The sequence below is a fragment of the Sparus aurata genome, chromosome 23 (assembly GCF_900880675.1).
Source record: "Sparus aurata chromosome 23, fSpaAur1.1, whole genome shotgun sequence".
Classification (NCBI taxonomy): Eukaryota; Metazoa; Chordata; class Actinopteri; order Spariformes; family Sparidae; genus Sparus; species Sparus aurata.
Genome location: NC_044209.1, coordinates 19,111,180 through 19,123,278, shown reverse-complemented (window position 1 = coordinate 19,123,278; position 12,099 = coordinate 19,111,180). Strand labels below are relative to the sequence as shown.

General features: G+C 45.3%; 1 protein-coding gene across 1 annotated transcript in view; it reads left to right on the top strand.

The window, feature by feature from the left end:
- Positions 1 to 12,099, top strand: part of ppfia3 (PTPRF interacting protein alpha 3) — a 30,302-nt gene that overhangs the window by 13,480 nt on the left and 4,723 nt on the right. Inside the window, exons 13-29 of the mRNA XM_030407971.1 lie at positions 894 to 956; positions 1,058 to 1,137; positions 1,728 to 1,902; positions 2,544 to 2,737; positions 2,949 to 3,186; positions 4,013 to 4,146; positions 4,240 to 4,394; positions 4,545 to 4,644; positions 5,073 to 5,154; positions 5,259 to 5,459; positions 6,620 to 6,685; positions 7,149 to 7,175; positions 7,348 to 7,523; positions 7,869 to 7,966; positions 9,808 to 9,983; positions 10,987 to 11,055; positions 11,147 to 11,309. Of these exons, the coding sequence (XP_030263831.1) occupies positions 894 to 956; positions 1,058 to 1,137; positions 1,728 to 1,902; positions 2,544 to 2,737; positions 2,949 to 3,186; positions 4,013 to 4,146; positions 4,240 to 4,394; positions 4,545 to 4,644; positions 5,073 to 5,154; positions 5,259 to 5,459; positions 6,620 to 6,685; positions 7,149 to 7,175; positions 7,348 to 7,523; positions 7,869 to 7,966; positions 9,808 to 9,983; positions 10,987 to 11,055; positions 11,147 to 11,309 (2,197 nt within the window). The remainder of the gene's footprint in view (positions 1 to 893; positions 957 to 1,057; positions 1,138 to 1,727; positions 1,903 to 2,543; positions 2,738 to 2,948; positions 3,187 to 4,012; positions 4,147 to 4,239; positions 4,395 to 4,544; positions 4,645 to 5,072; positions 5,155 to 5,258; positions 5,460 to 6,619; positions 6,686 to 7,148; positions 7,176 to 7,347; positions 7,524 to 7,868; positions 7,967 to 9,807; positions 9,984 to 10,986; positions 11,056 to 11,146; positions 11,310 to 12,099) is intronic.

Sequence of the window (12,099 nt, the reverse complement as noted above, 5' to 3'; positions counted from 1 at the left end):
CTGTCAGGTATGTTCACTGACTTCTCTGCCCTCCAGGAAGTGACCAGTTAAAACACGAGGAAAATTCCAAAACTGCCTCCCAAACCGCAGCGAATCTTGCATCCATGACAGTGGTGGGAAAAAAAAAATATTTAAGTATTGCACCATGTAACCCACTCAGTTACTTTTTAAAGCATTATTGAGTACTACGACCAAATTGAATTAACATTTAAACCCCTCTATCTGCATTTTTATAGCCAATAAGGTTATCGGATCAACAAACGGCCAATGAAAACACCGACATATGGACGAAAAAACAGCAGGCACAGGTTTGGGGAGGAGAACCTGACCCTTGAGAGGGACATCTCAGGAGTTTTGAGTAATTTAGACTGACCAATTTGGAGAAACTGAAACCCCTTTAATTGAACGCCTGCCTCTTTAATGCATTAAACATCAAGTGAATAAAAAGTAACTAATACCCCAAGTAGCATTTGGGAAGAATACTCTGTACTTTTACTACGTTTATTATTTTATCACTATTTCTGTCATGGCTGGAATTGGAGCACAAGCTCTCCTGTTTTCTTCTTCTCCTCCCTCTTCTTTTTTAACCTACTTACTTTAGTGCTCAAACAGCACTTTATTAGCCCTTTCTACCTATTTATCTCTATTTTTAATCACTAGAAGTGTTTTCTGTGCAGTCAGCGTCGGGGCAGATGCGTGTTTACTGTAAACTGCCGTGATTAATGTCCTTTTGCAGCAGGAAAACGAACGAAAGTACGCATAAAAAAAAAAAAAAAAACACAAACAGAAAACTGTCTGGATTAGTAAACATGACTGCGCTTGGTGTAGTTTACGCATGTCCTTACGCTGTTGTTATCTTGCAGTAATAAAGCTTCTCCTCCTTCCAATTCCAGAACGCCCTCTCAGAGGAACTGTCTAACATGAAGAAACTCCAGGATGATCTGCTGGCAAACAAGGTAACTACGTCTCCAGGCTTCATTCTTGGTTGAAGCTAGTAGACATATGTTCTCCTTTTTTTTTTTTTTTTTTACCAACTCTGTCTCTTATCCACTCCCAGGACCAGCTGATAGCGGAGCTGGAAAGGATTCAGCTGGAGTTAGATCAGCTGAGAGCGAGGCCCGGGGGCTCTTACTCCAGGTCGGTGCCATTTCAGACGTCCTCCTATCTCATAAAGACTGAAACTTAACCATTACTCCGAGGCTCCAGTGGTGACTTGCCTGACTGTAAAGATGCAAGCGCCGTGCCTCGTATCTCGTCAGACATCGTAGATAAATCCACGTCAGAGGCGTTTAACTCCGTCAACACTCACAGGGTTATAACATAGTCGACACTTATACACACACATACATTGACTGTGTGCAGCAACACACACACACACATCCAACACCTCCAGTTCTCACTTTCTCATCTGCACGTCTTGACGCTTTTTTTCTTATAGCCTTCTGTGAACCTGTTAATTGGAATACTTTTAGACATTATATGAAGTCAAATCACCACACTGGATGTAGTGTATCCAGATTGTTTTCAAGTGTCTCATAGATTTTTGGACTATTACTCCATATTTGTTGTTATTTGGTTTGGGCTGTGTTTAAATCCCTCCCCTTGCATGTTATTTGTTTTCCTGTGTTGTACAGTCTTATTGTAGTTGCCGCCACGGTCTTTTTCACCCTGCAGAGATAATTACCTGCTCATCTTATCTCGTATCATCTTATCTTTCCATACATCAGTCGCTCCCTGCCAGGAAGCGCTCTGGAGTTGAGGTACTCCCACGGGGGCGGGGGCGGGTCCCTCCCAACAGGTTCCACCACTCACCTGGATCCCTTTGGCAGTGCCCCCACCGGGGGCGTGGTCAGGCGGAGTCACCGTGCCCGCTGGAGCTCCGCCCGAGAGGACTCCACCAAGGTGAGTATACTTTAATCCTCCAAACCACCGAAAAAAACCCAGATTTATTTTAATCCATCAGCTTTTTTGTTTTTTTTACTCTGAACAAAGACTAATTCCCTCAGGTAATGTTATTATTGATCGCACTTAATACCTCTTTGATGCATCAGTTCATCAGCTTGTGTTAGTTTTCTGTTAAACAAACAAATGTGCAGCAATACCTAAACCCCACATCATCAAGTGGGAAAAAATAAGGTGTTTCCCTCCGAAAAGTCCCAGTGTCCCCGTCAATCTTCCCAGCAGTAAAATTCAGTTTTGGGTTTATGTTTCCACTTGACAGTAGTAAACTGCTAATGCACTTTTTATGGAGCTATTTAAAGGTATAGGATGTAACAAAATGTCCCAAAACAGCTACACGTTTGTTCTACATTTTGTTGAGGTGTGTACTTTACATTATCTCTCATGTTTCCAAGAATCGCAGGGTTCAAACCCAGAGAAATCTGTGATTTTACACTACATTAATGTGCGTTTCATTGCGGAAAACATGTTAGAGAGAGAGAGCAACACCTGTGAAACATTATCTCTTCTGTGAACAGTGCTGGCTCACATCTGATCTGTATTTGTGAATGAAATCAGTTGATTAAAGTCCTCTGTGTGTGCAGTACCCAGACTGGGAGAGCGGGGCTATGCTGGCGACCGGGTTCGAGCCGGGCTTGGATGTGGGCTGCTCAGACGATGAGGACGACGGGGAGGCTCGGTTCGGCTCTGAGCTGCTGTCCCCCAGCGGACAGACGGACGTGCAGACCCTGGCCATCATGCTGCAGGAACAGCTGGAGGCCATCAATAAGGAGATCAAGTAAGGACGGGCGTAGGTGCTCGACTACAGCTGGGGCGCTAGAGGAAACACCGCTTAGTAGCTTCAGATTTATCGTTCAGGCTTAAGAGTCTTGCCTCACTCTGGGCAAAAAGAGTAAGATTTGTTTCCAAAATGTCTGTCCTGACTTGATGGATGAACTGCGCACCAGAACAGTGTTTTAACTTTACTGTATTGTTTTAAACCAAACCAGACTGATCCAGGAGGAGAAGGAGAACACGGAGCTGCGGGCCGAAGAGATCGAGAGCCGGGTCAGCGTGGCTTTGGACAGTCCGCCCATCCCTCCGACCTCCCTGGGGCGAGACAGCACAGGACGCGGCTTCATCCCCTCGTCCATCACATCCTCCACCCTGGCCTCCCCCTCTCCCCCCAGCTCTGGACACTCCACCCCTCGCCTGCCTCACTCCCCGGCCCGCGAGACCGATAGACAGGTACCGCTGGAATGCAGGAACAAACTTCCAATCCCATGCGCGTTAACCTTTTTTTTTTATCTCGCCTCTGTATCAGCCTCCCTGTTTATGCAAACAGCTCCTCCAGACAGTGAGTCATGTAAATAAAGCATAAGTAAATCACACAGACAGGGTGGGAGACGTTCAGCTTTTATTATTCATTGTCACGTTAGATTGGGCAAGAACGATCCAAGTAACGCGTAGGTTGGTTGCCAGACTCGCCGGTTCCCGTATTTCTGAAAAGGGGCGGGTGGATTACAAAAGATGGTGCAATGATGGTGAAAGCGATAATGTGGGAGTTCTGGGCAGTGGAAAGATTCAAGTTATGGTTCAACCTGGCAGGATATACGTGGACGAAAAACTGATGAGGACGGCAAGTAGTCCGTTAGCAAACACACGGCGAGAAAGATGGATTAACACGTAAAGAATCAGGAAAAAATCAGAAAGAGATGGGATCCAGTTTTCCTGTCGGGTTGAAGAGACGACACACTCATCCTTCAAATGAGGATGTTTGACAGCTGCGATCATTTTCCCAGGTCTCTTAATTGAAATGATAACAAAATGTCCATCGGGATAATGTGCAGGGACACGTGCCGGGACGTGACGCAGCTAAGACATCAGATCTCAACCCAAGAGAGACATTTTATAGGGTGGAATGTGATGATTCTGGCCTGAGTTTGTCTGCTTACGTAGCGGTAATAAAGGATAATGTCAAGCAGTGCGGTTTTCGGTGATGAAGCTGAGAAACGGCTCCAAGCTGCAAGGTATTAGAGGCTTTCATGACTCCTTTCACACTTCACGTTTTCAGAACAACAAAGAAGACGACCGGTCCCTCGCTCTCCTCGACTCCACGCCTCCCTCCACTCCTCGCGCGCTGCGACTGGACAGGATGACCCTCACCCATCCAGGTGCGATGCTAGACGACCCCCGGGAGTTTCGCAGGTAAGGCAGCCGGTGCTTTAAATCTTCTCAAACGCGACGGTTGAAAACTTTCTCCAGCTTTTTACCCTTAGTAAATTCCTTTGTACCTTCCAGTCTCTCGGCAGATGGCAGCAGCTCCAACAGCAGCCAAGATTCTCTCCACAAGTCCAGTAAGAAGAAAAGCATCAAGTCTTCCATCGGTCGGCTTTTTGGAAAGAAGGAGAAGGGAAGGATGGGCCAACCTGGGCGGGATGGATCCGCATCTCTTGGTAAACAGATGGAGGATGAGGGAGGGATAACACCGACTGTATATCAGTATTTTCATTTAAACGTGTTGAAGCTGCTCTGGCTCAGTGGTTCGAGGTATTCACATCAATGTAATCTTTCATTCTCGTGACCTTTGACCTGGTCTCTTCCAGCATCGACACCCTCTGAGGACTTGGCCTCTGGAGACCCGATGGGCATGAACAAGACTGGGACGCTGGGTCCAGCAGATAAAGACCGACGCAGCAAGAAGAAGTTTGTGGCTTAACTCCCTTGTTGGGTTTCAGTTTGGTTGATTTTCAGTAAAAACAGATTGGAAGATTGGGATTTTTGCTTTCCAGTCAGCTATTGGGGGGAAGGGGAGGGAGATTATCAGCAGCTGGTGAATGAGTGACTGTAGGTGCTTTGTGCTCCGCTGTGTCCGCTGTGTCTTGCTTGTGGCCCTTTTAGAAATAAAGTTGCCAAGAGGGTCTGAAAAGCTGCTAAAGCTAGCATGAAAGTCGCATAATCACGAGGAGGAGCGAATTGTTGTGTAGTTCTCAGATTAATATTTTTGGTGTCAATTAACATTTATTTGGATTGTCTTCTGAAAGAGACTCTTTCATCCAGCCTGTAGTTCAGCCATGCAATGAGCCCTTCACAAGATGGAATACGACTTTGTGTAACTCTCTGTCTTCTTCTAGGCATGAGCTACTCGAGGAAGCATGTCGCCAAGGACTTCCTTTTGCATCTTGGGACGGACCCACTGTTGTATCCTGGTTGGAGGTACTGTACTATTACAGAAACCTTAAAGGATTGGAAATATATATTATACAGACGTATATCATGTTTTGTCTCATTTATTCAATCTGTTGTTTGTCTCCTTCCAGCTGTGGGTGGGAATGCCGGCCTGGTACGTCGCAGCGTGTCGCGCCAACGTGAAGAGCGGCGCCATCATGGCCAACCTGTCGGACACGGAGATCCAGAGGGAGATCGGCATCAGTAACCCGCTTCACCGCCTCAAACTGCGGCTGGCCATCCAGGAGATGGTGTCCCTCACCAGCCCTTCCGCCCCGGCCAGCACTCGCTCTGTGAGAACCTGTGACCGCGCACACATTCGACACGATCGTGAAAAGAAACAAAGAGAGATTATGACCGCAAATATGTTCTCGTGTCATTAAAAAATCTCCGTCTAGACAGCCTCCCTATAGGATTAAAGGTATAGATGCCTTTAATTTGAGGACACTAAGACCTTAAACGCATTCATATGTCTATGTATGCATTCATCAGGCTGTTGATACCTTTTTAATAACTTATTCTCAGACTTTTTGCTGATAATACACAAATGCTGCATTCATATTAGCGGTGTGAGGTAAATGTTGAACCAGGTGTTTGTACTTTGGAGATTAGTCAAAATGTTAACGATCCCCGTGGGGGAAATTTGCGGCAGGCACCGGTAATATGATACACAAATAGAAATAAAGTATAATCGAGAGTATATGATATTTAAAAGGGTAAATGTGCAATAAAAAGCGGATTTTGTGAAGTGGAATGTGGGAAAGAAAAGCTGTGGGAAATGTGTGAGGCTGCAGGGGTGAAGGGAAACAAAACAGATGTAGGAAAATGTTAAACACAAAAGAACATGAAACGTATCCTTCATGTGATAAATGTCAGAAATAATAAGAATGTGATTGATAAACGGCACATGCGGAGATAAAGTTCCACCTATTTTGCCTGGAAATGAAACTTGGCACCAGACTGTGCCCTCTCACACAACCGCAAAGATGAACCAGATGTTGAAAAGTGTAGTAAAACTATTGCACGCACATACACGTGTGCCGCTGCTTTTTATTTTCAGTTTCCCTCGTTCCAAGGAAGACAAAGCCACGAATAATGGAATCTTGTGACTGTCAATTTTTGAATTCGGTTTGGCTGGGATTTCCCCACTTCCTTGTGTGGCGTCTCATCTATTTACAGCTGGAATCATAACAATGAAAATGATCAGTTGCACAATTCTGCTCCGCGGATTTGACACGTTTATCCTATCAGTTCATAAACTGGCTGAACCTCTTCCTTCATTGCGATCACCATGGCAGCGAGAAAGCAGTCTGCTGTTGTTGTTAGCTGACATCTTGTGAGGTTGCTCTTTATTCAGAGCTGCCAAAAATGTGCAGCGTGTGAGTCAGGACTTTAGGTAATATGTGGGGCCTTTTTTCTATAATCTTGTGTTTTTTTTCTCTTTTCTCTTCAGTCGACCAGTAACGTGTGGATGACCCACGCAGAGATGGAGTCTCTGAACGCTGCCACCAAGCCTCCGGTTAGTGCCCCTGCTGCCCTGTCTCTGTCTCTTTTATGTTTTTTCATGATTATTTTACTTAGTTTTGAATTATTTTGAGCGTCTCGTCTGGTCTGAATCATGTTGATGAGTCTCTCCCCTTCCTCCTCCTCCTCTCTCTCTTTTTTCGAATCTCTTTCTTTGTGGGCCCAGGCCATAGTGTTGAGCATCTTCTTCTCTCCCTCTGGTTGCTGTTTCAGTGTGAACTGCTTCCAACTAATTACCCGTTCACTAACACACTATTCCTCCCTTTTTGTCCTCTTTTCCTGCTGCTGCTGCTGCCGCTGCTGCTGTCGCTGCTCCTTCCTCCTCTGCTTCTCCTCCATCATCTCTCCATCCGTCCATCCTGCTCTTGACCCCTGCTCCATCTTTCCCTTGCCACCTCCACATCTCTCTCTCTTTCTCTCTCTCTCTGTCTGCCTCTTCTCTCCTCTCGGCGTTCCAGGAGCTGAAAGAGTTCAGCTGGGATCAGGTGAGGATCAACTGCACCATTTTTTTGACACAACATGATGTGTATTTGTCGGTAATTTTGCATCTCGAGTGAGAATGAGCCGCAGTGAGTCATGAGCTGCTGACTTGCACTACCATCAGACATCAAGTGGAGCGTGAATCAGCGCTGATCATCTGTGGTTGTCCCCCTCCAGATACTGGCTTACGGCGATATGAATCATGAGTGGGTGGGCAACGACTGGCTGCCCAGCCTGGGCCTGCCACAGTATCGCAGCTACTTCATGGAGTCCCTGGTGGATGCCCGCATGTTGGACCACCTGACCAAGAAGGAGCTGAGAGGACAGCTCAAAATGGTGGACAGCTTTCACAGGTAGGGCTCGGCTCCGGCGTGCCTGCTCTCGCCTCTTTAACGGCCGTATATAACTCATGCCCTTTTGTCACTTCTTCAGTTTTCACTCTCATTCTTTTCTGTTGACGCTGTGTCTGTGTGCGTCTGTGTGGCACGGGAAATATGAAGGTGTTAAAAGACACGCAGGGAGTGCTCCTCTTGTTGTGACACTCTCGCTGCTCAGGTGTGTGTCTCCGAGCCCTCTGTAAAGAGGGGTCAAAGGCGCCGGATTGTGTTAATGCTTTCTGAGTACAGGTGAGAGTGGAAACACGCCCTCAGTTAACCTGCTTCAGCCGCTCACCCTCTGGTTTCTTTGACCTCTCCCAGGGTCAGTTTGCATTACGGCATCATGTGCCTGAAGCGTCTGAATTACGATCGCAAGGAGCTGGAGAGGAGGAGAGAGGAGAGCGTCCACCAGAACAAAGGTGAGCTCTTCTTTTCCTCTGCCGTTATCTCACCATTCGTGCCACAGAGGTGGGATGACCCTGTCCACCCAACTAATTCCTCCAAAGCTGTGCTGTTGTCCTGTTCAAAGCATACCTTTGTGATCACTGATAAATGCAGGGTAATTATTTACATGATAATTACTATAATTGATCAATCGTCAGCTCATACTTTTTTAGGTTTTTAACCAAATAGCCATCTAGTTTATTCGTTTAGGAAAAAGCCACAACAGTGTTTTGCGGTGAAGCTCCTATAACTAAGAAACATAATCTGCATAAATTGTTGTATCAAACAATCAAATCTTCTACTTTAGATCCAGCCAATTGATCCTTTAATTGACAATTCCAGTGCAGTGCTCGTTCCAAAAACGTTGTGCGGCACACATTATCTGATAATGTCAGGAGCTTTCTCAACTGCTCACAGAGTCGTCCGGGCTGCCCCGATAATATTAAAACATGTTAGAACTTTTCACATATAAAAATCTGAATGATTACTTCAGGACAACAGCAACCATCAGAGAGGCATCCCGGACCAGCCGAGCGACGGTAAACATCCTAGCCCTCCAGGCTAAGATTAGCTAGCATGCTACTGTCGACAGAAACTTAAAATCTCTTGACCAGGTCTCCCCTCTTATCCAGGCTCGTTTAACATTCTGCTTTCAATTTTTTTTCTCTTACTGCAACGCGTATCTCCATTTTGTTTACATCTATTTCCCCATGAGACCAAAAGAGCAGAATCGCATGTGAGCCCAGCTTCAGTCCTCAGAGTCACGAAGCCAGAGCGCCGAAGCCACACCCATGCCGCTGCACAGAGCCGCGTTCGCTGTTCAGTCTAAATTCATTACTGTCAAACATGTCGTGTGTGAAAAATGCACTAAATCCGACACTGCAGTACCGTGGATGCCAAGTGTGAAGCGGGGAAAAACAGGCGGACAGAGATTCCTTGATTTATAAATCGTAAGATCTAAATCATTATTATCACTCCTTGTCTTAAAACAAATTCTACTTTTATGACATTATCAGTAGCGGCTGTTGCATTTTTTTTTTACCATTTAGATTTAAACAAAATCTCTTAAAAGTCGACATAAAGGAAATTGAAACTCAGCAAAGTCAGTTAACCGTTAAAATTGCCGTAAAACCGTTAAATTTGCATTAAGAATAAAGTTAAACCCTTGCTGAGATACAAAAAAAAACACTTCACAAACTTAAAATTGGCCAACAAAACAAACGTCTCCTTTGATTTCTGCTATCTCCCACATTGCTGGAAGAGGTTTGGACCACCCCCTTTGTTATTGCTTTCCCCCACATACTTAGAAGAGATTATGAGCCACAGCTTTCTAGTACAATTTGGCAGGATAACAGTTACATAAATGTCAACGCGTTCGGTCATTAAACATACCTAAATCTCTTGCTCTCCCACCGCTGCGCCTCGGGATACATATGTTGTACATTTAAAGTCGGTTCGTCTTGGCTGATTTCATTACAGAAAAATTTCCCAAGTGATCTACCGAGTTTTTTTTTTTTTAGTTTTCTTTTTTTGTTTGTCTGGTGTTGAGCTTGACCTGTTGAGTTCATGTAAGAGAATACATTTTTCTTTTTTCTACTGATCACTCATCAATACTCCTGAGCAAATTTAACCCCGCCAGTCGACCCTAAATAAACCGGAACAGACCTCCGTGTTTCCTCCGGCCATGAGGGACCCGAATACGAAGAAACCTGATCTGGCTTATAAAAGCAGCGAGCAGGCAGCATGCTTTTTTGCAGATGGATGCCTCCCCCTTTTCTCTCCCTCCCTTCACCGTCTTCTTCTTCCCTCCTCCCAGATGTGATGGTGTGGTCCAATGAGCGCGTGATGTGCTGGATACAGACTCTCGGTCTGAAGGAGTATGCCGACAACCTCCGCGAGAGTGGCGTCCACGGGGCTCTGCTGGCTTTAGACGACACCTTTGACTACACCGACCTGGCCCTGCTGCTGCAGATCCCCAATCAGAACACACAGGTAAAGGACAGGTCGCCAAAGGTCACTGAAGAAACCGCGTGTCACGTCTGTATACAGCAGGGACAGGAGAGTCGTTTTTATGGACAAATATTTGGAACTTAAATGTCCCCCAAACACGTTTTTTGATTATTATTTCTGATTAAAATTTTAACTATCCTGAGGTGAAAATGTATTAAAAATAATTAGCATTTAAAGACTCTTATGGCTCTTTTAGTTCCGTTAGCTGTTAGCTCCATTAGCCAAACACACCACAGGGCTGACACACAATTTGCTTTCCTCCTGCACATTTAACACATATTTATTCTTCAGTATTACCAGGGAAAAACTAGGGTGCAACTACTTTCGATTTCACTGTATTTACTACGTTGTTTCAGATTTTAATGCACCATATTTTGAGGTATGTTTACAGTAGTAACCAAAGTTACAGCATGTGTGTATGTACTGGCTTCAGTTTGCCATTTGAATTGTTAGTTACACACAAAATTCTCCACTAATCACTATCATGCAATTGCCAAGGGCTTTACACCCCATGTTATTTATTCCTTTTCAGTTCTGAAAGACTTTAATTGCATTTATTGTTTTTGTGCAATTTAAAATCATGATCGGAGGTTTTGTTTGCATCAGCGAGCAACATCAGAAGCCTTTTTCTCAGGCAAGGGCGGTAACGATGATTTACAGCCATAGTTTTTGTCCTAAACCAACACATACGTCAAATTTCCTTTGATCCTCTGAGCCTCAATTAGGAACAAGCATGATATATGTCTCTAAAAAATCATTTTCCTGGGTTTCATTTCTCTCCCTGTCACTTACTGTAGTTGGTCAGCTGTCTTTAATAAAGGCTTTAGATACATGTTAGTCTCATCTGATCCTGAAGAGTTACAACCGCACTGATTTAAAACAGGCATGATATTCAAATATAAGCTAATAACGGCCTGCAAAGCAGACTTGTCCTGAAACTGTGTCCAAACCATTCTCAAAGCTCGACATCACCTCTCTCTCGCAGGCCAGACAGCTCCTGGAGCAAGAGTACAACTCCCTCATCTCCATGGGAACCGAGAGACGACCTGATGAGGTCAGCATGCTAATCCGTTCGAAGAAGAAATAAAATACATGTTTGAGTAAGCGATGGATTGTCTGAGCAACCATCTTTTCTGGTCTGGCAGGATGGAACTAAGACGTTCACCCGCTCGCCCTCCTGGAGGAAGATGTTTAGGGAGAAGGACCTCCGGGGCGTGACCTCTGACTCCGCCGAGACCCTGCCTGCTAACTTCCGTGCCTCAGCCATCTCCACGCCCTCCGTTACCCTGAGAAAGGTTCAGAGTGATGGTGAGTCTGACCCGTGACCTCTGACACCCTCGCTCTCATGTTCGCGTTTGTTCAGCTCATGTGAGCCCTCGAGGCGCGTCTCAATTTAGACGATGTGTGAAAACCTGTCACTCTATACGGCGTTACTCACTTGAAGAGCACGACAGGAATCGGGGCAAAAGGCCTGCTAGCTCTGATCAGGTGCAACTATTCTGCACCACCAAGCGAGATGAATGGGTTGGTGAGGTATGTTGAGCCTGAAGCCAGGGTTTTCAGTGTCACAAAGGCGGCTCTCTTTCAACATGGCTTCATCGCCATGGTAACTTATATGTTGCACCTTACCTGGTCCAGAGGAGGTCATGTTCAGAGTTTTTAGTTCAGGCCCATCTCTTTCTAATCATTTCCCTGATGATGTTCCCTTCACAACGTCAATTCTCAGCTGAGGGGATACATTACAGTTGCAAGCTTTCAGAGCCAAATTTTAGTGATCTGCCAAACAAAGCTGTGCGATAGAGTCCGTAAACCCGGAAATCAGTTCAGCAATCAGAAATCAGCAATCAGCTCTTTTGCACTTCCGATCCCCTCGTCCTCCAAATCAGTGGGGTTTTTTGAATGGGTGCCCCGAAATAGGGTCACAAGCATAAGAGATTTTCACATTTTGTACTACTAAAATTAAAAATATGTCCCACGTGTGTAATACTAAACCATCTGAGTCCAAAAAAGGCTGGTTGCTAACAAGTGGCTAAACTACCAAAGTTGTCAGGGGCATTTAACGCCATCACGCCCAACACAGACTCTCATCTGCTCACTA